The following is a 27,846-nucleotide window of genomic DNA, read 5'->3' as shown; positions in this document are numbered from 1 at the left end:
AAGTCCAGCTGCTGTCCAATAGGGGAACGCAGACATGAGTGGGGGCAGAACTCAGAGGACAGATCGAGACAGACAGAGGCCGGGGTGGAGAGAAAGAGCGGAGGTCAGGCAGAGCGCAGTAACCCGGCCTCGCAGGGCTCCCGCCCCACGAGCTCCAGGCACAGGCACAGGGAGACGGGACCCCGCTGCTTGCGGCCCTGAAATCCGGTGCCGGCAGCCGCAGGCAGCAGGAAGCGGGTGCTAAGGGGAAGCTGGGAAGAGAGAAGTGGTGGTGGCTCCCGGGGGCCGAGGGAACAGGGACACGCAGACGGGCCTTACCTGAGCAGGAGACAGAAGAGGAGGAGGAGGAAGGACAGTGGATGACAGTATGGGGGTCGGGGTGGTGGCGGCCCTCCTGCCTGGCCCACATGGCACCCCGGGCATCACTCCGCACCCACCCCAGCCGCTGGCCCCGCGGCTTCCTCTTCCCCCATGCGCCACTGGGTAACATTCTTGGCCGGTGATTCGAGCCTTGCCGTGGCTATTAATAACGCCTCTGGTGGGAGGGTCGCTTTAGGAAAGGCTCCGGGCTAACAGGCAGGGTGGGGAGGGAGCCTGCTGGCCGCCCGGCTGGCCTGGGGATGGGGAGGGTGACCAGGAAGAGTTCCCAGCCAGCCAGCATGTCCAGCCTGTCCGTTCTCCAGGCCACTCCAAGCTCGGAATGGCTCCTCGGCCCATCGTCCCCTCCCTCGTCGGGGGGTAGGGCTTCCCCAAAAGTTTGGCGCTGAATCAAGTATATGCAGTGGTGGGGTTAATTAAACCCGCTTCACAGATGAGGAACCTGGCAGTCCAAGAGGGGAAGAAGTGGGCAAGGTCACACAGCCAGGAGGCCGTGGAACCAGGATCGGGTCCAGCACAGCAAGATGCTGTCCCAGCACCAAACACCCCCTTTTTGTGGCTGCCACCGGGAATAACACCTGCCACGCAGGGGCCAGGAGCCGTGCTGGGCTCTTCCCATGTACTACTACTGCTCGGTCATCCTCACCAAAGCCCCCTGAGACAGATGCCAGATTAGCCCCATTGTACAGATGAGGAAGCTGAGGCACAGAGAGGGTAAAATACATAGATTTCAAGAGGGCGCAGAGCCTCAAAGCCCTCCCTGGCTTGAAGGCCTGTGCTAACGGGGCCCTGATCTCTCCCCCCTGCCCTCACTCCAGCCAGAGGAAGCCTCTTCCGTCCCCTCCACGCCTGTGTGTCCCCAGGCGAGACACTGAACCACTCTGTGCCTGTTCCCCCATCTCCAAATGGGAACAAGACAGTCCTCTGTCCCTGTCTGGTGTTTATAAGTATTAAATGAGAAACTGTAAAGCTCTTCAGAGAGTGCCTGGCACTCAACAGACACTCCATAAACGATGACCATCGTGAAAATCACTTCTTGAACGTCTCATACCTTCCCACCTCCGGACCGTTGGACATGCTGGCTCCTCTGCCCGGAGCACCCACTCCCTGCCCCGTTCCCTGGCCTGATGGACCTGGGTCCCCTTCTCCTTCTGCTCTCAGCCCTTCCCTGACCTTTCGTTCACGTATTCCACGCTCACTTCCCCCACGCTCCCACCGTGGCAGCCCACCATGCGGCTGGTCATTTCCTGTTTGCATGCCTGTCTCCGTTCTGTCCCACGTGCTCCTGCAGGCAATACTGCCTGACTCATCTTGGTGTCCCTGCACCCAGCACGGGGCATGGCACTTAGTAGGTTCTCAATAAATGTCGGCTGGTGAAGAGACAGGTGCATGGATAAAGAAGGGAATGAACAGGCGCGTTCAAAGATGAGGTCAGGTGAGCATGGGAGGCAAGAGGCCAAGGAGGCCACGACAGAGACCAGGGCAGGGATGCTGAAGGGAGAGGCCCACACTTCCCGGAAGAGATGGGGTCCACCTGCCACAGGCCGGGAAACAAGCTGGCACGTTTGGGGATCAGTCCTCAAACCCCACCGCCAGAGGAGCCCGGACACCCAGTGACCTCGCCCACCCACCCCTGCCGAGCACCGAGCCCGCCCCTGGCCCGGCCCGCAGCTCCTCACCGAGGACGTCCTTCCTGTGCAGAAAGGACACTTTGCGCATGACTGCGATCCTCGTCTTCTCCAGCCCGTCCCTGGTCCCGCTCTTGGCGGCCTTCATGAGCTGGGTCATCTGAGCAAAGGCAGGGGGGCTCATCAGAGAAGCGGAAGGAGGCCTTGCGACATCTGCCGCCAAGGGCCACCGGCCCTACCCAGGCCTCCCGGCCGGGGCTACAAACATGAGGACCCTGGAGCCCACTGCCTCCCAGGGACGTGGCAGCAGAGGCCAAGAAAGACAGCAGGGCACTGCCACCCCGAGACCTCCTGGGAAGGGCTGGAAGGGCATTCACGACCTGGGGGACCTTCCGGGGGGAACCCTCTTTACTAACCCAATTTTTTCCCCTTGGGTTTCAAATTAAGGACATGGTGTGACACTGGGGAAAAGTCTGGAGGCCTGGAGTCCTAGGCCTGGTTCAGATCCCAGCCCTACCGCTCCCCACCCGCGTGACTCTGGACAAGACCCTTAACCTCACTGAGCCTCAGTTTCCTCCCTGAGACCCGCCAGAGCCTGTGAGGACTAAACAGGGTCTGGGAAAGCACGCTGGACAGTAAAAGGAGCTACACAGATGCCCAAGCTTACTTTAGGAGCAAGTATAAAAGGAGGGGAGCAACCCCATCCCATCAGTGGAACCCCGGCCCCACCAAATAGCCGGGTCTCTTACTGAGCCTCTGCCCAGGAACACAGGGGAGGCTGGTGCCTCCACGGAGCCAGGCGCAGCAAGGGAAGCAGACACGGGGCGCGGGCGGAGGCAGGCCCAGGACGGGGAAGCGGCACCTTGGGCCTGCAAACAGACCTGCCGTCCCCTAACTCACTGCTTTGTCCCCTCAGCCCCCGGCCCAGTCCTGGAAGCTTCCCTGACGCACAGCCAGTGCTAGAAGTTTCCACGTGGTTGGAAATGCTCCCTGTCTGCGCTGTCCAACGTAGCAACGGCCAGCCACACGTCGCCACTGGGCACCTGAGAGCTGGCGGGTACGACTGAGGACCCCGAGTCCTGGTGATCTTTCATTTTAATTAACTTGAATGTGAAGAGCTGGGTGGCTATCATAATGGACGGTACGGTTCTAGGAAACCCCTTCTCCCTGAAGCTCTCTGCTAAAGGTGGGAAGCACTCATCTGGGGGTCCCTGGTCTCTGCTCTCTCTATCACCTTCCTCCAAACACCCGCCCTGGTCCCCAGCATAAGGGCCTGGGCACTGCTCAAGGGTCTGGGTCAGGAAGGCTTGCCGAACACTGAGTGGGCGCTGAGGCTGGGGGCAGGGTGGTAACTTTTCAGGAACAAGACGACTTTCTGGAAACAGCCAACAGCCAGCAGGGGAAAGGGAAGTCCCGGGCCCCTCCCTGCCTCTCAGTGGTATGATTCTAGAGCAGCAGTTCTTGGCCTTTCGGAGAGGTGGGTGGGGCTGTCATAAACACCTGTGAGAATCTAATGAGAGGGACATTCGACCCCAGACCCCGGAAACCGTACGAAGATGCTCACCCTCCTCTGAGGGGGTCATGACCCCCACAGTGGAAACCTCTGTCCTGGAGCCCAGTTCCTGTCTCAGCAGAAAGCCGTCATGGGGGCTGTCCTAGGAACCCCCGAAGTGGTCTTTGGGGGAACCATCAGAGACCCTTCCTGGGCCAAAAAAGAGCAACAGGTGAGCACCTGGAAGGCGTCCCTGGGTCAACCTGCCAGCTCCACTGGCTCACAGCACTGAGGACAGAGCCCGATCTGGGGGCCGACTCAGGGGCCGGGCTGGGGAAAGCACCCTGGTCTCGACGCCGCCCTCCACGTGCTCCCTGCTCCTCCCTGGGCCGCAGCTTCCTGAGAAGTTAAATCTGCCCCCACCTCCAGTCACAGGGCTGTCAGAGGGTGTCCGTATACGGGTCTTGCAAACTGTAAAGGGTCTCTCCGCCTCCTCCAGAGAGGCCTCCGGTTCTGAGGAAATGGGCAGGGCTACAGGATAGAGGGCAGGCAGGCTCTGGCTTGCACAGACCGAGGCTTGAACCCCAGTTCTGCCGCTGGCCGCTGGTGTGGCCACCAGCCAGTTGCCTCACTTGCTGGCCTTACTAACACTGAATGACAGCAGTAAGACAGCGGCCTGCTAGGGCGTCTCAGGGAGAAAACGGTCAGGCACACAAGTAGTAATGGTCACCATCCACTGAACTCTTAGGCTGTGCCCGGCGCGGCCCTAACCACCTGACGGTTCTGAGCTCACATCCACCCTGGGCGCTGGTACTGTTCATGCCGCCATTTCACAGGCAAGGAAACTGAAGCTCAGAGAGGTCAAGAGGCCTGCCCAGGATCACACAGCGAGGAGGTGGTGGGGCTGGCATTCAAATCCAGGCCTGCAGGCCTGCAAAGCCCACAGCACACAGTAGGTGCTCAATGAATGGAAGCTACTGCTGTCCATATCATCACCCTCATGCAGAGGTCGGAGTCCCATCTGAGAAGAAGGCACTGCGGCTTCTCCTACTGGTCTCCTTACCCCGGACCTCTCTGAACAGCTCCGAGGCGGAGGAACGTCCAACGTCACCAACAAAGTGTAACCCAAACCCACCTGCCACAGTTACCAAATTCATAGATTCCTAGGCCTCGGCCCAGACCTGTAGAATCAGCCTCTCTGGGGGTGGAACTCAGGAATCTGCATTTTTCAAAGCACTCAGGTGATTCTGAGGGCCCTAAAGTTTGAGAGCCCACACAGGAATTCTTATCGACGGTTAAGGTGTCAGTTGAGGGTGGGAAGAGAGAGAGGCGAGGACATGGACAGGAGCGAGCCAGCCTTTGGCATCAGCTCGCGCAGCCGACGAAAGATGCCACCAAGTTCCAGGGCTCGAGGCAGCTCCAGGACTCAGCCCCACCCCTGCAGCCCCAGAAGCGCAGGAAAGGCCCCGGGAGCCCCCAGGACTTGGAGGGACAGACAGACAGTACCTTATAATCGTACTTGTGCTTCAGCTCCTGCATGTCTCTCCCCCCAACTCTTAAAGCCAAGATGTCTCTCTTAGTCCTGGCGCATCGCTCCTTTAGCCTAGTCAGGTCTGGAGAAAGCTGGAGCCCCCAAGCAGCCAGGCAGAAGGACAGCAGGTGAGAGAAGCAGGCGGGGAGGGCAGGAGACAAAACACCGGCAACAGAGTAAAAAGGAGACTCAGGTGAGGTGGTGGGTAGACAACCCGGGGTGGGTGGGATCGGGCACCTGGGGACCACCAGGCCCCTGCCTGGAATGAGCTCCAGCAGCATCCAACCCCAACATGCCACGCAGTTGGGGGCTGGGTCTCTGCAGCTGTGGGGGAGCAGAGGCGGGAGGGGAACAGCCCAGGCCCCCTCCCAGTGCTAAGAGGACAAGGACTGTGTCTCGGTCATCTCCCCATCCCAGGAGCCCAGCATGGGGCTCTCGACATTAGAGGCTCTTGGCAAGTTTCCGAGATGGACGAATGGCAGGTGGACGGATGGGTGGAATGGGTGGGCAAGGGGATAAATGGATGAGTGGGCAAATGCAGAAAGATGGGTGAATGCAGAGAGGGGTGGGTGGATGGATGGACAATAGACGGATGGGTAGAAGGACAGGCTCCTAGATGGATGGATAGACAGATAAGTGGATGGATGGGTGAGCAAATGGATACATTTAGTTGGATGACTGTACAGATGGCAAATGGGTAGAGGGATGAAGAGACAGTCAGATGAATTAATAAAAACATGGATGGTTGGACGCAGTGCTGTGCTGGTAAATATTCAACGAGCGGTTCTCCAGGGAAAAGAGCCCTGCCTTATAGTATTTCCACGGCGTGAACACGCCCACCACGGCCAATTTCAGACTACCAATGTGACATCACTGAGTGTGAAGTTGGAAAGGGATGTGCACAATTGGTTCTTGGGCTCTTGTGAGCTAGTTTGAGCTGGCTCGAGCACACCACTGGAGGAACAGAGGGAGGGAGGGATGACGGGCGGGCGACTGGATGGAGGGGCAGGTGGCTGGCTTACATACTATCTGGGAAGACGGACAGATAAATGGACAAACAGACAGACATTCAAATGCATGAACTGTAGGAGCAATAGTGACGTTTGGCAAAATATAGACAAGACCATGACTAGGATTACTTGTAGAAAAGTAGACAAGCAGAGGAATCAAAAGCACGCGCTTAGAGGCAGGTGGGCCTACATTCAAAGCACTGCTCCCCGCGTACTAGCTGGAAAAGTCTCCTTCCCTCTCTGAGTGACAGCTTCCTCCCTGGTAAAGTAGCCATAATAATAACTACCTCATAGTATCACTGAGAAGGTGAAATGGACAAAGCATGTAAACCCCAGAGCTCAGTGAGTGTCCAACAAAATGGAAGCTTTTTTAGATATTAGACTATCTTTCAAATAATAAACGCTCAATATTTGTTGAATGGATGGACAGTTGACTGGATGGATGGATGGATGGATGACGGACGGATGAAGGGATGAACGGATGGACAAGGTACTTCCTTTCCAATCCTATGTGATGTTGAGCTGTGGTTCTACCACCTACTTGCTGTGTGGCCCTCACCACATCATTTAACCTCTCTGAGCTTCTGTCACTTAGGTTCTCTGATCAACAAAATGAGAGTCTTAAAGCAAGTAATACCAACCACTCTAGGGTATTAGGAACAATAAATGAAACTGCTCTGCCAGCTGTACCACACTCAGCTGTACCGCACTGGGCACATATTCACTATTGTTATACAAAGAAGTAGCAGGACAGGGATCCTTCCGAGAGTTACTCAGACGCCCCAGAAAACTGGAGTCCTGTTTCATCTGTAAATAAGACTGACATGATAAATCATAAAGGACCTGGGCCTCTGCCTCTCTCAGGGTCCGAAGAACTAGATTCGAAGGTGAACTGCAGAATTAGCCAGACCAGAGTCAACCAGCTGAGGTCAGAGCTGGCAGTGCTGCCCAGGCCCCTGGCCAACTGGATCACGGTCACCTTCATCATGAAGAGATCACAATCAGAAAGTGGACAGGCTCAGTGGGGCCCGTTTCACAGCTGGGAAAAAAAAGAAAAAACCTCCCACTGACCATGGGGGGTGACCAGCAGGCCCTCATTAAGCAGGATCAGGCTCCCGGTCACATCTGGGTCAAGTGCTCCTAAGGAGGGCCCTCTGCAGAGCCTCAGTCATTTTCTTTGGCAAAAATCGGCCCACTGAGGGCTGGCTTGGCCAGACACCTGCAGGAGGGGCTCCACTAGTTCTTTTGCAGCTGCACAGGGTACCAGGCTCCTGTTAGACTCTAAGGACAGGACCCGACTCTGCCCAGATCTCTGCTGCCTGACGCGCCACAGCACAAACTACATACAGGCAAGCAGCGGTGGCACCGGAAACATGCAGCGGCTGCAGCACGACGCGTAGGAGCAGATGCGCCCCAAGCAGCTCAGGAGGGCAAAGCCCTGCAGGTGGGGCTGTGGCGGGGCGGCTCCCAGGCAGAGGTGGGTGTCAGAAGAAATAGGCCCCCTACAATCCCTGGGAGCCTGCTGTTCAGGGAACAGGCGGGCCTGGGCCCATGGCCGGAGAAAAGTCCTCATGGTCAGAAATTCCAAGAACTCTGCACGTCGTTTGTCTGCTGAGGAAGAGTCCCAAGCCCCCAGCTTGAGGGTGTGCGGGACACAAGCCCAGGGGCAGCCCCCAGAGACCCCACCCCTGGGGCCAGGCCAAGGTGAGGGCCCGGCCAGCATTTCTCAGAGTGCTCTGTGGGCCCCTTGCATCCCCGGAGGACAGAGCGCTGTTAAAAAGCAGATTGCCAGGCCCCACCCAAACCCCGAACCTGGGAGCGAGGCCACGACATCTGCGATTTCAACCAACTACCCACATGATCCTGATGCCTGTGCAAGTCTGAGGACCACCGTGGGAGAGCCCAAACTCAGCATCCCCACGCGTCCTGCCCTGAGAGGTGCTGACGGTTCCCTCTTGGTCCCCAGCAAGAAGGCATGGGGCTGGGGAAGTGGCCGTGGGAGATTAGGCGGGACAGTCAGAGGCTGAGAACAAGGGCTGGCCCAGGCCTGGAGTCCCACCTGCTCACACCCTCCAGAGCAGGGCTGGGACACACGAGTCCCGCCCCCGCTACGCAGAGGCTACCCAGGGCGAGTGGCACCTTCATAACCAAAGCCCCCTCCCTCCCCTAAACCAGAGCTGCCCCTTCTAAGGACAGAAGCAGGAAGAGGCCTGTTCCTGGGCTTTCGCCTGGGTCATTCCTCCAACTGGGGACACCTTTCCCATCTCCTCTGGCTTCTGCACCCCAGCTCCCAACCCGCCTCTCTTGGAAGGAAGCCTCCTGTGATTAGGCCCATCAAATCCCACCTGTGTCGGGCAGGCGGCCATACGTACACGGGCTTGTGTTCACAGAAAGGCATGTTTTCTTCATTTTTGACAAATCGTTTCATATTTGGTGTCTCCTCCTAGACCACAAAGGTTCCCCAAGCCTGGGCTGGGTCTTCCAGTCCCCCTATACCCCAACGCACACCCTAACATGTGGACTGGGCACAGAGTAGGTGTCAGAGATGCTTAACTTTTTTTGCTAGCAGGAGGTCAAGGCTGTTTTCTGTGGCGCCGCCCATGGGGGCCCAGCCGAGAGGAGAGCAGGGGTTCAGGAGTGACCTGCTCAGCCCCCAGGCTTCCTGAGGACTTGGGGAGCCCGCTTCATCTGAGTAAAGTCTGTCTGAAGACTCTTAGGCGTAGGCGCTGCTCTGGCCTGTGCCCCTCTCCCAGAAGGGATCCCCAAACTCAGAAAGGGGCAGAAGGCACTCAGAAAAACTTGGGAGTTGGAGGCCCCTGTAATCCAGCCTGGGCCTGGGGCCCCTGCCTGGTCCCTGCCCCACCTGCAGGCAGGACTCGCTGACGGGTTGAGCCCACTTGCCTGCCTGTGTCTTTTCAAAAGGACCCTTACAGAGACCCAGTCACCTCTGGTCGGGCAGGGCCTGTCTCTAAGAGGCTGCTCCCATTCAATCCCAAATCTCGGCATGGATAGAACCTGCCTTCTGGTGGCTTCTAGGGAACAAATGGGACAGGCAAGGCTGTCACAGCAAAGGAGGAACCAAACGATCCATCCTCCTCTTGGCTTCCGTGGCTCCTTCCATGAAATCAGCAGAATGAACTCTGTTCCAGGCAGAAACACTGGAAGCAATCAGTGCACGGATGGCCCCTTGAAAGGCTTTGGAAAGAAGCCTCCCAGGCACCTCTGACTTAGCCCGCTTGCTCACCTCCCCAGGGCAGAGGGCTGTGGGGGTCTCGGATCGATCTGAGAAGCATCCTGTGAGGCAGGGAGATCAAGCTGATTTGATCCATGTGTCCACTGTAATCAGTTAGTTAGGCTGCCCAAGCACTGTGTTCAGGAGGATTCTGAAGCCAGATCTGAGCCCGTGAGCATCGTCATCAATTGCCGGGTCTGCCACAGGCCTGGAGCAGGGGCAACACCTGTGCCAGGCACTAACCACGCCCATCCTAGGTTTAGGGCTCTCCACGGCCAATCAGCAATGTGGGTGGGTCACTTCCTGTCTCGGGATTACATGGGCCACTTCTCCCTCTCTCACCATACATCCCTGGGAATCACTGAGGTTTAGGTACGAGTCTCAGGCCTGGCCCTCACCACCCCACTCGCAGGTGCCTTGGCTGAGGTGAGGGACGCCTTCCCCCTCACCTTGGGCTGGAAGGACACTCGGTGCTTGGCGGGCTCTGCCTCCGGCTTGGCCTCCTCCCCGGAGTCCTCGCTGTAGCTCTCAAATTCACTGGAGCTCCAGCCTAGGTCCTCCGTCTCCCGGGGTGCCCCGTCCCGGCGCACATCCTCGTAGAGCAGCTTCCTCTCTGCCCCTGCTGGCCGAGAGACAGGGCTGGTGAGCCGAGGCCCTGAGGCCAAGCCCACCAGCCCCAATTTCTGAACCCAGGCGGGCAGGTGGGGGCGTGGGTCAAGGTGGACCTTCAGCTCCACTTCCTGGTCCATAAGCAGGAGGCAGTGAGAACACGACATCCACCCCGCAGAGTGAGGAGGACGTGAAAAACGCAGAGAAGCACAAGAAATGTGCCTGGCGCACAACCGGCTCAACAACTTCCCCTATCCACACCACCTTGCTAGGATCGGAATGCTCATTTGGGGCTTCTGTGGCTTTTTCTTTTTTCTTTTTTTTTTTTTTTTTTGCGGTACGCGGGCCTCTCACTGCTCTGGCCTCTCCCGTTGCGGAGCACAGGCTCCAGACGCGCAGGCTCAGCGGCCATGGCTCACGGGTCCAGCCGCTCCGCGGCATGTGGGATCTTCCCGGACCAGGGCACGAACCCGTGTCCCCTGCATCGGCAGGCGGACTCTCAACCACTGCGCCACCGGGGAAGCCCTTCTGTGGCATTTTTTAGAGGAAAAGAGAAGCCCTAAGACCAAGCCCTGACTCAGGCCCTCAGCTCTGGCCTCAGCATGCTAGGGGGGAAAATGAAGATGGTCCGGGGCATTGAATGACTCAGATCCCTCACCCCAAATCTGAGTTCCCCATGAGGGTCCAGGACGGTCCAGTAGGGGGCGCGCCTGGGCCAGCGTCCAGGAATGTTCCCTTTTCTTCCCCAGCCCCACAGGAAATGCCTTGAACGGGAAACTGGGGGACAGAGACCTAACAGTCCACTGGCCCGGAGGGACAGGTGCCACCAGGGCCGGGCACTCTCGGGGTCCCTGTCAACTCGGATTTGAGATGCTGTTTCTAGACTGAGGTGGGAAAGCCAGTTTGCCGGGCCCAGAACACGGGGTCCCAGCCCTGGCCCCAGCTCCACCTCTGGGAGCTCTCGGCCTCACCTTCACCTCTGAGCTTCACTTCCTGGGCTGTTACCTGGAGAATAACTGAACTGCAGGCCTCACAAAAGTAAGGGCAGACTCCAAAAAAGTGCGCGAAGGTGAAAATGCTTTTCGTTAACACAGACAAAATATGGCACTGAGATGGGTTTAAAAAAAAAAATCTGCTCAGAAACCACGCATTCTAAAGAGAAGAGAACTTTGGTTATTGGAGCCTCTCTATAAAATGGGGATAATAAGCTGAAAGCTGGAGTAAATATAATATTTGCACAGAAAGCTCTTAGCCAAGAGCCTGGTACATGGCAGGCGCTCACCAAAGAGCAGCTGATCCTTACTCGCGGGGGCTCTGGGTGGGCTTGAAGGTCTCCACACTGACCCCAAGCCTCCATCTCCCCCGCACGGGAAAGCCGGGCGGGTGAGGGGTCGGGGAAGATTTTCAGCCAAAGAGCAAAACAGACACACTGGGGCTTAGCTGGAGACTCAGGTCCCAGGATCAGGAGGAAGCATGGGGTTATTTTTCAGCAAAAGATGATAGTGACTAACATCTGCAGGGAGTAGAGCAGCTGGTGACCAGGCTGTGACCTTCACAAGGCTGGGCTGACTGTCCTGTTACTGCAGTGGAGGCCCCACAACCTGTGAGTCAAGGGGCAGAGCCCAGTTTCTTGGGGCTGCCCCAGGGGAAGAACCACGTGACATCTACTTCCCCTAACTTCTGGCCCCGCCCACCTAATCTACATGCCAGATTCTCCCAGCAGCCCTGTGGGGCCGGAAACTACCACCGCCTCCCATCAGACAGATGAGAAAATGGGGCCCAGAGAAGACGTGTGCTTGCCCGAAGTCAGGCAGTGAGTGGGGAGGGGGCCCCATCCACTCACCGTGCTGCTTTCCACAGAGGCACCACCGTGCTGACGACCCCCTGGGCTCGTCCAGAAATACTCTCTCCAGTGGAGACAGCATCACCAGATTCCTAAGCCTTCCGAGGCCTCACAGTGGCCTGGTCCCCGCTGCCCCCTCATCTCCTGGGGCCACGGGCTTCACTAATGCTCAGGAACATGGCTCCCCTTTCAAAGCACTTACCACCACCCACTCAGCGCTCTACATCAACTATCTCACGGCATCCTCCCCACCACCCAAGGAGGAAGCTAGCATTGCCCAGTTTTACAGATGCATCGACCGAGGCCAGAGAGATTTAACCAGAAGTTTTGCGGCGTGGCCCTCCCCAAAGTCCTGTGAGGTCAGGACGATATTCTGATTTCATACGAAGAAGCCAAGGCCCAAAGCACAGAGAGCTGTGCCCTAATTAATGGCAGAGCCGGGATGAAAGCCCGAGGCTGTGTGGGTCCACTGGCCTGTGCGGCTGCACCTCAGTGGACACCCTCCACACTGAGCGCCGGCTGAGCCCACAGGCCGTGCGGGGCCCTGGCATGTGTGATGTTCACAGCGCTCCCTGTGGGGTGCACCTGCTGAGGGCTGGGCCCAGCCTCGCCGACTCAACCCTCCCACAGCCCCGAGAGAGAGTGGGGGGTCTCAGGGCAGGAGTCCTGGCCCTCAATCGGCAGGCTCAACTGGCTCCCAGGCCACCTGCTCTTGCCCACCTCAGGGTAAACTACAGGACATGCCATATCCCCACACCCTGGGGACCCGAGGGTGCCCAGTGAAGACTGTGACCAAGTGATTAGTGGCTTCATTGGATTCAGGTGGGAGAACAGCCCAAAGGGGTCAAATAATGGCCTCAGGCCACTCCGATCTCCTGGCTCTGGGACTTCATCCAGCCACCCTTTCCCACTCTCCCGGATTCACATGAGCTACAAGCAGGAATGGGTTCCAGGTTCCTCCAGGGCTTGTTAGATGGATGGGTGGATCATGGGCCCACCCGCCCTGCTCCTGGGACAGGTGTCAGGAGTGTGCCCCCGGGGAACGTCGGGCCTCATCATGTTGTCTGTGTGTCTCTCCCGTTGGACTATATGCTGCCCCAGGATGGTTACGGTCGCCCCTGTCAGACCAGGAGCTCCACAAATGCAGGGGCTGTTTCCCCCACTAGACGGGGAGGCCCTGAAGACAGGCAGAACAGTGTTGTAGAAAAAGCAGAGTCCAGCAGATGTCTATTCAAATTCTGGCTGTGTGATCTGGGGCTGGTGGCTTAACCTCTCTGATGTGACTGTCAACTGGTGCCATAGGCCCTGCCCTACCGACCTCACAGGGTTGACTGAATAGGGGAAGCAAATGCATTTCATCTTTCATAAAATGCCACCCAAGTCCTTTTGGGGGGGGGACAGAGCACTGGACTTGGAGTCAGAATGACCCAGGTTCGAATCCCAGCTCTGCCTCTACAGTTTCCTCCTCTGAAGAATAAGGAAGTAATACCCTAAGTCAAAGTTTCAAAGCAGATTACAGGAGATAAACCATGAAGAGCAGCTGGCAAAACGTGTTTAAGCAAAGACGGCTCTTACTGTGAATGGATATTAAATATCCCTCGTCCCTGGGTAGTCCTCCTTCCAGCTAGATGAGTATGTGGGCCCAGTTCCAGCAGCCCTCACCCTCCTCCACCCTGTTTCTCCTCTGCGGCCCCGATCTCCCCGGCAGGGCCCAGGCTTTCCCAGGCTTTCTCTGCTTCACCATTCAGCAAGTCTGGACTATTAACCCATTTTCAGGAGGAATGGAGGCTTGGAAAAGTGAGTGATTTGCCTGGGGACCCACAGCCCAGCATGCCCCTGCCCCTGAAGCCCTAATCCCTGCGCTTGAAGCGTTAACCCCTCCCCATGAAGCCCTAACCCCTCCCCATGGAGCCCTAACCCCGCCCCATGAAGCCCTAACCCCGCCCTAGCCCCAGCCTGGCCACGCCCTCAGCCATCTCCTGACTCTCCTGGGAAGACGGCCGTGGTTTTTAAAAGCAAGAAGGAGGGGCCAAGGACTGGGTGGGGGCCGGGGAGGAAGTGGAAGGAGAGACCCTCCCCAGGCCCCGCCCCCCGCCGCCCCTCCCACCCCTCCTCTGTCCGGAGAGAAGCGGGACTCCTGAAAGAGGCTTTACCGGGTTGATGGGCGTCCAGGTTCTCGCAGGGGACGTCGTCGTAAATCACATCTTCTTCCAGGGCGGGGAAAGTAAACCGGTCGACTGGGAGAGAAGGGAGAGGAAAAGAGCACGAAGGAGGCTGTGGTGGCCCAGGGCGGCTGCCAGACTGACAGCAGGACTGCACCAGCTGGCAGCTCCCTCCGCCCGCCCGCCCGCCCGCACCCCCACGGCTCATCTGGGCCAGCATCCTGCAGCTCAGCCCCTGGGGAGCCCTAGCCAGCCACTGCTCTAAGAGGACGCAGCTTCCGCTGCCTCTTCCCGCTCCCCAGCCCCTCCAAGGCGCCCTCCCAGTGACTGCGGCACATGCCCCCTGCCGCCCCGACACCTGCAGGCCTGCCCCTCTGACTGATGGCACCTGCAGGGAGCATGAAGCAAACCCAGTACCTGTGCCCCAGGGCCCGGAAGCCTCTTCAGCCGCCCAGGCCCCCAGGACTACCCCAAAAGGAGTCACCCCCCACCCAGAGGCGGGGGAGGGCAAGGCATCCATATCTAATGAGCACAGGATACGGCAGGGAGTGGGGGAATGGATTTGGAGAGTGGAGTTAAGCAGAGTCCCCCAAAACTCAGCCAGCGGGGCCCTGATTGGTAAAAAATTCTGCAAATGAGCACATCACTCCCCTAACATTTTGCTGGGTGTGCTATGAGCAGGGCAGAGAGCACATCCTGCCCATGTTAGCAGCTCCTGAGCTGGAATATTTAAAGAGGTCTCCCCCCGATAACTGTGTGCCCAATCTCTGCCCTCTCTAGGGGCATGTGGCCCCAGCAGAGCGAGGGTTTGGGAAACCAGTCCCCACCCCTGATGGTAGCCTGTCCTCACCCCACAGGCCTTCCAGGAAGACAGAGGACCAGATGGACTCTGAAGTCCCCGTTCCTAACTGCGTTGCTCCCTGCGGTCCCAGGGCCCCCAGAGCCCTATAGGAGCCTCACCGCCCCCTCCCCACCGACACAGATTCTGCCTCCCACATGGTTCAGACCTGCCCGCCTCTCTCCAGGTCCCTGGCTCCAGCCATCAGCCTCCCTCCCCCGGACAGCCTCCAGCCCACCACCTTGTCTCAGAGCATCAGTGATGGGACTGAAGTGCAGACGTGGTCTCATGGCTTCCCCTTGGCCTCTTATGGCTCACTGTCACTTTGGGGAAAGCACGGCCTCCGGGGGCGCCACACACACACACTGGGAGGAACTGGGGAGATGGCAGCCTCACCTGGCCCTGCTCACCCCTTAGACCCTCCCCTCCACCACACCAAGGCTCACTGCTTCCGAGGTGCCAGGCATCCCCTCGCCCTTGGGCTCCGGCACAGGTTGCCCTCTCAGCCTAGACACTCTTGCCCGGAGCCCTGCTCCTTCACTCTCTGCCTCAGGACTCGTGGGCTCTCCCAACTCCCACCTCCCCATCCTAGCACCTGCTCTCTGCATGGTAACCGCCCGCCTATGTGTCTGGTTCTGCTGCCAGAGGGACCTCGTCTTGGTCACCAGTGTACACCCACCACCCAGATCACCCTGTAGGAGCTTTGGAAGTATTTGGGGGACAGATGAGCAGCTGAATGTGTGATCTACTCCTGGATCACGACTCACATCAGGTGGCAAAGGGGAGCAACTCTCAAGGGTGGGCAGTGGCCAGTCCACCTCAGAGCTGCACCAAGCCCACAGCAGCCATGCAGCAAGGACAACAAGCCCACATCAGCTCTCTCAGCCTAGAGAAGGGGAGGCTATCCTGACACCAACCTCCTGGGGCTGAGACCTGGGGGGCGGGCGGCGTGGGGGGCGAATGCGGGGGACTTACTGCGACGGGAGCTCTTCCGTCTCCAGCTGGAGTGCCGGACCCCAGAGAAAGCTGTGTCCACGGCATCCCCATTGCTCACCACGGCCGGCTCCCTGCGGGCGGAGAAGCAGGGCCAGTGAGCCAGGAGGATGGGACAGCTGGTTCCTTGAAGCGTCAGACAGTCCCTCACCAGGTGACAGGGCCACTTGACCCCAAGGCCGAGCTGGGGAGGCCACAGCTGGGTTGGCCTTGGACAAGCCCCGTCCCCTCTTGGTTTCCTCACCTCCAGAAGGCACTGTAAGGCCGACCTGCTGCTTTACAAGAGCATAAAGGTCAAACGTATTCACGGTGATAAGTGATAAGGATCAGATGTTCCTCAGGCCAGGGCACCCGTCTCTCCTCCTCCAGGGCAGACTCCATCTCCCCAGTCTCCACAAGCAAGATGGAGGAGAGGACCGGGGGACCTTGCATCTGAGAGACGAGGACCTGCGAAGCTTCACAAGACCATGCAGAAGGCAGGGCTTAACTCCCACACACTTGAGGATGGGCTGGACCAGAGACACGCTTCCCAGGAGCAGAGAAGCAAAGGGAAAGCAGTGGAGAAACAGCAGACACCACCTTAACCAAGCGGTCAAGTGAGCAAAACCCAGTGCCGTCACTCAGGCATCATGTACTCCAGATACGACGTGATGAGAAGGGTGCTCACCTCTGTGGGATTCTTACCCCAAGCCCATAACCCCCGGCTAATCATGAGAAAAACACCAAACAAACCCAGATGGGGGAACATGCTATAAAACACCTGCCCACTACTCCTCAATGATCATGAAAAACAAAACTGAGGAACTGTCACAGAGCAGAGCAGTGGAAATGACAACTGAATGCCACGTGGGTCCTGGATGGGATCCCGGGACAGAAAAGGAACATAAGCCGAAAAACTGATGAAATGCAGGTAAAGTCAGGAGTTCAGAGAATGGTAACGTACCAACGCTGGTTTCTTAGTTTTGATAAATATCCCGTGGTCGTGTAAGATGCGAACAATGGGGAGAACAGGATGAGGTGGTGTATGGAACTCTACGTGCTACCTTTACAACGTCCCTGCAAATCTAAAACTATCCCAAAGTGAAAGGTTTTAGTTTTTTTTTTAAGCCCATGCTCAAAAAAAAAAGCCACATCTGGCAACCCAGAGGGTAGAGGCCTTCTACTGTCCAAGGCAGCAGCCACTGTTACGAAGAATTGACTTCAACTTGCCAGCACGCAAGCCCTTAACAGAGGAGGAGGAGAGGGAGGGGGAGGGGAAGGGGGAGATGACAACCGGAAGTGCAGGGAGAGGGGAGGGAGGAGAGTGAAGTGTGGAACACCTCCTGTGAGCAGGCCCTTGGCCTCGCCTTCCCAGTAGCACTGACAGGTAGATCCTGGCATCCTTCCCACTCCGCCAGGTGGCGGGCAGAGGAACCTGCCCAAGGTCACCGGCCTGAGAGTGGCAGAGCTGGACGGTGAAGCCAGCCTGCTGGGCCCCTAAGCTGGGCTCTCAGGACTGCGTCTCAGGTAACAGAGCAAGGACGGCTGTGACGGCGGAAACATGCCACGTCTGTGCTGTCCAGTGAGCCACGCGTGGCTACGGGGCACTTGGAAGGTGGCTAATGGAACTCGTGTGTCTAAGGAACTTAACTTTTCATTTTAGGTCATTTAATTTTAAACAGCCACATGCGGCTAGCGGCCCCCGAACAGGACAACGCAGGCCGAAGCCACCAGCACCACTGGAGAAGCAAGACTCAGCTCCGGTTTTACTGCCAGAAGTCAGCAGTGTCGCCTGGGGAGGAGGGGCGCGTTTCAGTCCTGGGGTAACGCTTTCCATCAGCGAGAAGTTAAGGCCAAGAGGGGACAGGGCTGGTCTGGACCAGGAGGGGTGCTGGGCTGGAGCCACCTGAGCCCCAATCCCTAACGGCGCTTCCCTGAGTCATCACCTTCTCAACCTGGAGGCGGCTTCAAGGTGCTGAGTGCAGCCGCTCAGAAATGCTCAGACAGAACCGAATCATTGCAGCGGGAGCTGACGTGAGACTTCGGCAGAATTTGGTTTTAAAGTTTGCTTTGCTACGTTAACCGTGACAACTGGTGACTCCTGGAAGAACGCGCCAGGTGCCCCTTGCTGTACTTTACCTATATTTGCATATTTCACTACACAAGAGCCCACGTGAGGTAGGCAGTGTCGTCCTCATTCTAAGATGGGGAAACTAAGGCTCACGAAGTCTTGATGACTGACTCTACTGAAGTCACTCGGCTCGCCAGAGGGAGCGGGGATCTGCAGCCCAGGCTGTCCCCCTGCAGAGTCTGCTCCTTCCACCAGACCATGTGGAAGCAGGGAGCCCGCATTCAAACATTCACCGACATCACAGACTCGCTGTGTCACGACATCACTGCACCTCGCTTGACTGCTCTCCCAACCATATTTTTAAAAAGGAAAGAGAGGGCTTCCCTGGTGGCGCAGTGGATGAGAGTCTGCCTGCTGATGCAGGGGACATGGGTTTGTGCCCCGGTCCGGGAAGATCCCACATGCCGCGGAGCGGCTGGGCCCGTGAGCCATGGCCGCTGAGCCTGCGTGTCCAGAGCCTGTGCTCCGCAACGGGAGAGGCCACAACAGTGAGGGGCCCGCGTACCACCAAAAAAAAAAAACAAAGGAAAGCGAGAAAGAGCTCTTGGCATAGTCAGAGATGCATGATCGAGTCTCTGTCCAGGAGAAATCGTGACACCAGCTCCAAGGCTGAGGTGCGTTTCGACCAGTGAACACCCCAGAAGGTCCCGGGTGACCTTCTGGAGGCGGGATGGGCATTTGGGGGCAAGGTCAGACAGCTTTAGAAGGGATCTGTAACTGCTACGACATGCTAAAAGCCAGGATGGGGCTGAAAATACGAGCCTCTGGTTTGCACGTTACCAAAACACAGTGAACTTATTTTTTCATTGTATTTCATTTTGAACAGCCACACGTGGCTAGTGGCCCCCGAACAGGACAGCGTGGGTTTAAGCCACCAGCACGACTGGAGAAGCTAGTCTGGGCTCGTGCGTCTGTTGAGCAGCTACCGAGGTACTGGTCCTGGCTTCCTGGACGGGGGAGCAGGGGTCACACAGCAGAGCAGTGACCTTTATGCCCACCCTGAGTGCCTCAATGGCTGAGGCAAGCGGAGACACCAGGGGCCCCAAGGGAGGGAAGAGGCCAGCGCCCGTACATGGACAGGTCTTCCCACGCTTGGTTGGAGACCACCAGCATCCCTGCCCTGCACTTTGCTGGTATCTTCTCTGCGCCCAGCCCTAGGCAGAGTGCTTGAGGACAAGTGCGTGTCTCATTGTGACCATTTTACAGATGAGGAAAGTGAGGTTCAGAATTGGCAAGTACCTTGCCCCAAATCATCTGGCCAGCAAGTGGCAGAGTCGCACTTTGCCTGCAAAGCCTTGCTCTTGACACCAACTCTGCTGCCCTCAGACCGGAGCAGGTGTTCCCCAGGCAGACGGGAGGGGGAAGAGCCTCCCAGGCCAGGGAAGCAGTGGGCATGGCAAGAAATGAGGCTGGGAGGTGCCTCCTCCCTCCCTGGCCCTTCTAGCTGCCTGCCAAGGCCACTGACCCACCCTGAGCCCACCCAGGGGCAGCCTCTCCCAGCTGCTGCCTGGCTGGAAAATCTAATTCTCCTTGTGCGCAAACACTCCTGGAGCCTTCCCAAAGGTTTCAGATAATAAAAGAGCCATAAAAAAAGCAATAAGAGGCCAATTATCTCGCCCTTATCTGAGCTTCCTGCACTTCTAATGCCTCTCAGCTTGCACAGGCAAGAAAGGCCAGCCACTAAGATGACACCGTCTTACAAAGTGAGGCCACCGCCACTCCACTCGAATGCCAAGAAAAGGAGCCAAGTCCGCGGAGAGGAACAGAGAACAAGAAGCTGGGCAAAGAAGAGGAGGCCCCCCCATGACAGCGTTCACCGACCAGACCGAGGTCACGTACACCAGGAGCCCACCACAGAGCTCAAAGCACCTTCTGAGCCCACCTCCTCTCTCTCCAGGGACACGCCGGGGACAAGAGGGGAAGTGAGTGTCCTGTGACAGCAGGGACCTGCTCTGGCCTGGTCACCCCATTCCGTCAGCCCCTTCACAAGAGGACACTCAGTGATGATGGATGCCCCGCTCCCCGGCCTCTTTTAAAGACAAGAAGCCCCACCCTGAGAATGGCGGGCCCGGTTGCTCAGCAGATTCCACAAGGTCCCTTCCCAGAGGCTACACAGTGTGAGTTATCAGAGAGAAGACCCCCCAAACCAGTATGGTCAGAGGATCCCTGGCTGGCTGGGTGGCTGTGTGTGTGTGTGTGTGTGTGTGTGTGTGTGCGCGCGTGTGCGTGTGCGTGTGCGTGTGTGTGTGTGTGTGTGTGTGTGTGTGTGTGTGTTCACGCGCGCGCGCACACGGTATTCCTGATGCCTTTTCCAGGACAAGGTTTGAAAAATATGAAAGAGGAAAGAATTCCACCTTTGGGAATTGAAAGGACCAAAATAACATGAGCCTTATAAGGTCTTGAGTAAAACCCAATCTGCAGCAGACCCAGGGCTGGGACAGCAGGGCTTGCCCAGGATGGCCCGACTCAAGAGTATCACTCCCCTCAAGAAATTCCCCAGCAGCACCACTACCACTATCCCTAAATCCAAGAGACACAAAAGAAAGGCAAAAACATCAAGCCCGGATTAAGCCTGCTGCCAGTTTTCTTTTCAGCCCTGGCCACTTTCTAGTTCATATAGCGTGTTAAAGCCAGAAAGGGGGCAGGGGGGAGGGATAAAATGGGAGACTGGGATTGACATATACACACTACTATATATAAAATAGATACTTAATAAGGACCTACTGTATAGCACAGGGAACTCTACTCAATACTCTGTAATGACCTATATGGGAAAAGAATCTTAAAAAGAGTAGATATATGTATATGTGTAACTGATTCACTTTGCTATACAACTGAAACTAACACAACATTATAAATCAACCGTACTCTAATAAGGATTTAAAAAAAAAAAAAAGAAGGACATCCCTGGTGGTCCAGTAGTGAAGACTCTGCACTTCCACTGAGGAGGCACAGGTTCGATCCCTGGTCGGGGAAGTTCCACATGCCGCACGGTGCAGCCAAAAAAAAAAAAAAGGCAGAAGGACCTTGAAGATCACCTGGTAGAAGGATTCAAAGCAGCTGCCCACGGCAGTCACCTGGGAAGCTCCTCAGAGATACAGACCCAGAGCCCCTGCCCCAGTGATTCTGACCCATCCGTCAGGAGGGGCCCAGCATTGGTGTTTTTAAAGCTCCCTGCTGGCTCCAATGTGCAGCCAGGGTTGAGAACGGGGGAATCGTGGGCTTAGGGTGGGAACAGACATATGCTCCAGAGCCAACAGACCTGGGATAAGATTGCAGCTCTGCCACTTGGCTGTGGACCAGGACAGTGGCTAAACATCCTGGAGCTGCTGAGGGACGGGATGAATAATCACTCTACTTGCTGCTGTGAGGATTAAATGAGATAACACAGATAAGGCACTTAGCACCTCTCTGTGCCTCAGTTTCCATATCTGTGAAATGGAGCAATAATGCTTCCCTCTTAGGGTTCCAGGAAGGAGTAAATAAAGGCTTGTAAAACTCTTAGCAGAGGGTCTGGCCCACGATAAATACCCCAGGGTGCACTGTTTCTCTTCCCCCTCCTTCCCCTCCACCCCTCCTCCAGCTAACAGGGTCCCTGTATGCACTCACCTCTTCACACTGAGCCCGGCCACCCCTCACATATGGAATGGTTCTGGGCCCCAGTCTGTTTGTCCTGTGCCATCCCCCACATGGTCACAAATCCACTTACTGAATGAGCAGAGGGGGGAGGAGCCCCCAGGGAAGTCGGAGGAGGGGACCCTGACTTGATATCTATAATACAGTCCTCAGTGGGGAGCGAGCATCAAGGCCACGGGGGAACCATCTTTCCCCACAGCCATAGACAATAACCCAGACCCCACCTTGGCCTTCTGCTCTGTGGTGCACGCACCTCCCTCCCGTCATCTCGAGGGCCCCAGGCTCAGCAGTCAGACCCAGGACAGGCACTGTACCCCCAGCAATAACTTATCAAGAGCCTTGTGGGGTACTGCAGAAGTTCCCATGGGAAAATGCTCACCCTATGTAATTAGGTCAGAAGGTGAGCTGGGGGGCTTCCCTGGTGGCGCAGTGGTTGAGAGTCCACCTGCCGATGCAGGGGCCACGGCTTCGTGCCCCGGTCCGGGAAGATCCCACATGCCGAGGAGCGGCTGGGCCCATGAGCCATGGCCGCTGAGCCTGCGCGTCCGGAGCCTGTGCTCCGTGGCGGGAGAGGCCACAACAGTGAGAGGCCCGCGTACCGCAAAAAAAAAAAAAAAAAAAAGGTGAGCTGGGAAACAGCATGTGCAATAAAACACAGTTCTATAAAATATTGATATATATATACATATGTACACTTTATAGCAAGGAAGCTGGGGAGGAACACACAGTGACAGAATTAAAGGTTGCTTTTAGTCTATCATTTTCTGTACTTTCCAATTTTTCTACAATAAACATGCATGACTATTAGAAAAAAAGAAAGAAAGAAAGAAAGAAAGGGAGAAGGAAAACACATCCCAGGCAACACTGAGCAACAGATCGGCCAACGCGGGCTCCCTCGTGCCCTGGAGTCCTGCCCCAGGCAGACCCACACCCCTTGAGGACAGCGTTAAGGGCAGCTCGCTGATGGAGCATCTGGTCCTCACATCTCATTTAGCCTCCACTTTACAGAGACGACATGGAAGGTTAAGCAGATCAGACAATGAACGGGTCCTCGGTTGTGGAGCTGATGTGGAAGACAGGCAAGGTCCAAACCAGATCTATGCAGGAGACGGGAGGACAGGGGTTAGAACACTGGGTCTGGAAGCCAACCAGGTTCAACCGTGGCTCTGCCTCATCTCAGCTCCGTGTCCTGAGGCTGACAGCGTGTGTCCTCTGCACCTGCTTCTGCATCTGTAAAATGGGGATTACAGGAGCACCCACCTGTGAGTGTCACGAGCATTACTGGAGGCAGGAGAGGCTCTTAGAACAGGGCTTGGTGAATAATAAGTGCAGAAGACGCACAGGCCATTGTTATCTGGCTACAGAGCCCATAAACACACCAAGGCACAGAATGTCAGCCCCCCGAGGGCAGGGACTGTCTGCCTCAGTCGCTGCAACGCCTGGCACATTGCAGGCACTCAGTAGAGAGGTGGAGGATGGAGGACAGAGGGGAAGGGCAGGGGGACTCCCAGCAGAACACTGATCTGGGGGGGCAGGGGGCTGCTGGGGAAGAGCAAACAGAGCCCCGGCCCTCTGGCTTTGAACCCAAGCGCCACTACCTGCCACTCGGCTCCCTTGGACCAGTGACTGCACCTCTCTGGGCCTGCACGACGGGACCCATAAGAATTCCCTCTCTCCAGGGCTGCTGTGTTAGTCTCCTACTGCTGCTGTGACAGTTACCACAACCTTAGTAACTTCAAACAACACAGATGTATATTCTCTTACAGCCATAAAGTTCCGAAATCCACAATGGGTTTCACTAGGGTAAAAGCAAGGTGTTGGCAGAGCTGTGCTCCTTCCGGCAGCTCTAAGGGAGAATCTGCTCCCTTGCCTCTTTCCAGCCTCTGGAAGCAGCCTTGGCTCATGGCCCCTCCTCCATCTTCAAAGCCAACCGCACAGCATCTCTCAATCCCTCTCTGACTCCACAGGCCCCCTTATAAGGACCCCTGTGATTCCGTTGGGCCTGCCTGGATAATCCAGCATCATCTCCCCATCTCAAGGCCCTTAACTTCATCACATCTGTACAAGGTCGCACATTCCCAGGTTCTGGGAATTAGAACATGGAAGTCTTGGAGAGGGACATTAATCTGCCTGCCACAGTTGTGCAAATCAAAATGAGATGCATGTGGAAAGGGCTACATAAACTGTAACGTCCGTGCACACATAAACTATTAGTGCCGTGTCTTCTTTGTGCCAGGCACTGGGATGGAAGATGCATAAGGCAGAGTCCTGTCACTGCAGGGATCCAGGGGTGGACTTGACACGTTCCTGAAGGGGGACTCGATGTAATGGATGCGAACCTGTGTACATTTTTTCAGGCCAGAGGCTGTGTGGCCTTCATACTGGGGACTCAAAGGGTCTGTGACCCAAAGACCATAGCTCCTATATGGAAACCCCTTGTAGCCAGGGGTGGAAAAGGGCAAAAACAAAAACAAAAACACAGCTTTTCCAACTTAGGGACCGGCAAGGGGCCAGACAGAGGTCTTTCATGGGAAAAGGGTGCCCATAACCCTCCCATGAGGGACTCCACTGGGAGGCAAGCTTGTCTCTGTCAGTCCTCGGGTCCCATGGAGACCCTGCAGGACAGGACACAGGAGGCTACGAATGCCCTGGATCTGGGGAAACAGCAAGTTAAGGGCAAGCTCGGGATGCCAAGCAACTCCAGACTGGGTCTGCAGCCATCTCACAAACCTTCGGGGACACCTCCATTTCCTCCCGGGGCCAGGGGCTACTCCAGCCTCGTCGAGCTGCCCCCCAAGAGCCCCCATGCTCCCCAGACCCTCGGCCCTCAGAAGCCACAAGGCCAGGCTGCAGGCAGGGCCTCCAGCGCCGTTTCCATCCTGTTCAAACGCTGCTTCCCCAGGCCTGGTCTGATGTTCTCGGCACCGACGCGTCCAGGGAAGATGGGTCTCCTTGGCTCTCCCAGCTGCCCAGCTGCTTCCCTCAGGCTCCAGGCCCGGGTGAGAGACGCTGGCCAGTGGGCAACACAGTCCATCTTGCCTGGATAAGCCCAGGAAGGGGTAGGACAAGTACTTCCCGGGAGCCACTGAGGGTCCCTGCAGCCGGGCCAGGAGCCAACAGGAAATGCTGAGGCTGCGGTGGGGCCGGTGGGGATGGCAGCGAAACTGGGCAGGAAAAGCAAACAAATCCAGAGGGCATGGTGCGCTCAGAGGTGAGAGACACGGCCCGAGTCGGGGAAAACACAGGGAGCGGGCGACCTACACGCTCTCATTTCCCAGCAAGTACTTACTGGGTGCTCAGGGTGGCTGTGAGTTCACAGGTTTCAAAGTCCACCAGAAAGGCCAACCCTGTGAGCTCCAGCGGATGGATGGCTGTGGAGTCAGACGGGCCAAGCTGCAGCCCTGCCATTCACCAGCTCTGCAAGATCTCGGGTAAACTACTTCGACTCTAAGCCTCAGTTCCTCATCTGCAAAATGGGCATAATCAGTAGCCCCGCCTCCTAGGGCTGCATTGCCTAGGAGATGAGATCTTGTGCAGGAAGCACTCAACTCGGACTGTGACTCAGGAAACAGCAGCCGACATGAGTGGCGTCGGCGGGATCAGCCCCTCGGCCGCTTGAGGCCTCCCTTCCCGCGGGCCTCTGTCCTGGCCTCAGTCAGCTGCCAGAGTCAGAACCCCGGGTCAGGGATTCTGTTTCCACACGGTTTGTTTTCTCTTCATTTTCACGGAGACACTGAGAGTCGCCTTTCAGACCCGGCTCCTCCTTCTGTCCATTGGAATCCATCGTTCACTCAACGGGGATGCCTTTGGCACTCGCCCTGTGCCTGGCACCGTGCTAAGCCGGGCGGATATGGCAGCAAACAAAATACCCGCCTCCCCCGCCAAGAAAAATCCCTGGCCCCGTGGAGCCGGCCTGCAGGTGGAGACGCCCTTCCACACCCCTCCACCATCACGAGACCTCTGTGTGGGGCAAGAGGGGAGGGGGCTGCTTTTGCCCTGCTCCCATCTCAAGGGAACGGGCGCCACCCAGAACCACACACAGGCAGGGCCGAGGCCACTCTGCTTGGTTCCCCAGGTGGGGTCTATGGAACTTTCCAGCAACAGCTTGGACACTACTCTCCCAAGAGCTCAAGAGGCAAAGTTAGATCTCGTAAGAGGCAAAGTTCTTACCCCAATAAATACACACCGAAGGGGATCATTCCTATGGAGCCAGCCACCCCTCCCAGCATGAACCGAAGTCTGAAGTCCTGAGCTTAGATCCCGAGTCCCCAGCGCATCCCTGGAGGGTCGGGTGATGGTCAAACACCTGGCCTCCGGTCGGAGAGGCCCTGGTTCTAAGTCTCTGTTGAATGAACATGTACCATCTATATGTAACTCTGGCCACCTAACTTCCCCAAGCCTCAATTTCCCACCTGTGACATGGGTAATGAAGTGTCCACTTCCTAGAGACAAGAGATGAGACTGGGCATTTAGCTTGGTGCCTGGTACACAGTAAACACAATCACTGTTATTACTATTATCGTTCGCTATTATTGCTGTTGTCGTTGTTGCTGTTATCTGATAACACGTCCCGTTTCGGAAAGAGAAGGTAGCAGCAGCTAGCCGAGCAGGCTGAAGGTTCTTTTCCCGGCAGCAGGACGGACGAGAGTCCAGGCCCCCTCACTCCTTGGGATTGTGGAGCAGCGGGGCCCCACCCTAAAATCACCCCGTGGGCCTCGGCGCCACACACACTCAGCGAAGCCAGCAACTCTGCCTACCCCATAACAGCCTGGCTGCCTCCTCTGGGCAATCCCACCTACCAGGTGAAGGGACCCGGAAGTCCACAGGCCTCACAGCCAGACAGGGACCCGGTGCCCCTGTCCAGGTCACCTGGACTGCCCGTCAGCCTCAGCTGTCCTCGTAACCAGTGACGCAGCCCCGAATAAATGTTAACTTGCCCAATGACACACAGGTATTAAGTAACAGGTGAGACGCGAAGCCAGCTCTCTACGGCTCAGAGCCCGAGCTCCCAGGCCCTCGAAGACCCGGACTCCAGCCCTCACTTTACCCACGGTGCTCCCACCCGCTTCCCTCCCCAGCTGTGGATGAGAGCTGGGGAGGGAGTGAGGTCACTTTGAGGCTGCCCGGATCTGGGCAGTGGTTCTAACTGTGCTGTCAGGAGCCTCGAGTCAGGCAGCCCTTGCTTTTCTCGAGGCCAGGTAGGCAGCGAGGCAAAGCCCAAGGCCATTTCCAAGCCTTCAGGCAGAGGGACCGTGAAAGAAATGCAGTGAGAAGAGATGAAATGCCCTCCGCTTGGAGATTTGCTTATTCAAAGCAATGTCTGCTTAGTGACTACCTTTGGGAAAATTTTTTTTAAAAAAGCAAAAGAAAGAAAGAAAATCAAGATATTTTTTTTTCCCTTTGTCTTGGATACCAAGGAGAAGGAAAGCGATCTGGATTGACTCTTCTCCCAGAGGACTCCAGAGTGGAAATTCACCATCCGGGGAAGGAGGTGGAACTTAAGTAAACGGAGACCTGGAAGGGAGGGAACAAAGCTGGGAGCAGCACAGAGACACTTGAGGGACAAGGAGTCAGGAGGCCTCCAGCATCTCACTGGGGGACTGTGGGCAAGCCCCACCCCTCAGTCTCTCCATCTGTAAAATTAAGGGGGCGAGAAAGGAAGTCTCTCGGGACTCCTGCTGCAATCAATATTCTGCAGGGGACTCACAGCCCACGAATGCCCCATCAAGGGCTCTCAAAAGTGATGTTTATTCACACCTGTTGGCAACCCAGGCCCAGCCCAGGAGTCAGAGGCACTGGGCACACAGTCTCCGCCCCTTCGGCCCCATCGCACTGGAAACATCCAAACTGGTCAGGAGGCAGGAGCAGAAGCAACCAGCCTCACTTATTCCTCGCGATGCTTAGTGGCAGAGAACACGTCCATCTTACAGATGCAGAAACTGAGGCTCAGAGAGCTTCACAGAGCCCAAAACCACCCAGCTAGTGAAGAGCTGAGTGAGGATTTGAACCTCCAGGAGATGGTGTTCAAGGGAGCTGGGCAGGTATAGGATAGGTGGGCATGCTACGGAATGGCGGGTGGTGGGTTAAAGGCAGAGGCCGGGCCCCTCTCCCAGAAACGCGTGGCCCACACTGAGTGATTCTGACGCAGTATAGCACCAGCTCTGGGGGCCACTGCAACGAGGCCTCCACAGGGCACCAGCGCCAGCCAGACACAGCGTCTGGCCGCAGTCACCAGGATCTCCAGGACACACAGAGAGAAGGCGGCAGGGCCAGGCCAGACAGCTATGCTCCTGACTCTGAGGTCAGGGAACCAGGGTCTCCAGAAGGATGGCCCGAGAAAAGCAAGTGCCAGACTCCTGGAAGGGGTGTGCTGGCTGGCTGCCC

The 27,846-nt window shown here is 56.9% G+C and overlaps 1 protein-coding gene across 8 annotated transcripts in view; it reads right to left on the bottom strand.

Annotated features, from left to right (window-relative positions):
* ARHGEF10L (Rho guanine nucleotide exchange factor 10 like) overlaps window positions 1-27,846 on the bottom strand; it is a gene marked incomplete at its 5' end in the record, with an annotated part of 143,137 nt that overhangs the window by 71,892 nt on the left and 43,399 nt on the right. For 3 of the 8 annotated variants that reach the window (XM_079946359.1, XM_079946361.1, XM_079946360.1), the window contains 4 exons: window positions 2,010-2,166; window positions 9,721-9,893; window positions 13,877-13,960; window positions 15,699-15,790. In XM_079946359.1, coding sequence (XP_079802485.1) covers window positions 2,010-2,166; window positions 9,721-9,893; window positions 13,877-13,960; window positions 15,699-15,790 — 506 coding nt within the window. Of the gene's footprint in view, window positions 1-318; window positions 491-2,009; window positions 2,167-5,004; window positions 5,122-9,720; window positions 9,894-13,876; window positions 13,961-15,698; window positions 15,791-27,846 lie in introns of those variants that run through there. The other 5 variants (XM_079946366.1, XM_079946363.1, XM_079946362.1 and 2 more) reach the window with 5 other exon arrangements.

Source organism: Stenella coeruleoalba, assembly GCF_951394435.1.
Source record: "Stenella coeruleoalba genome assembly, chromosome: 1".
NCBI classification, from domain to species: Eukaryota; Metazoa; Chordata; class Mammalia; order Artiodactyla; family Delphinidae; genus Stenella; species Stenella coeruleoalba.
The sequence above is the reverse complement of the archived record's forward strand: the minus strand, read 5'-3'. Positions and strand labels throughout refer to the sequence as shown.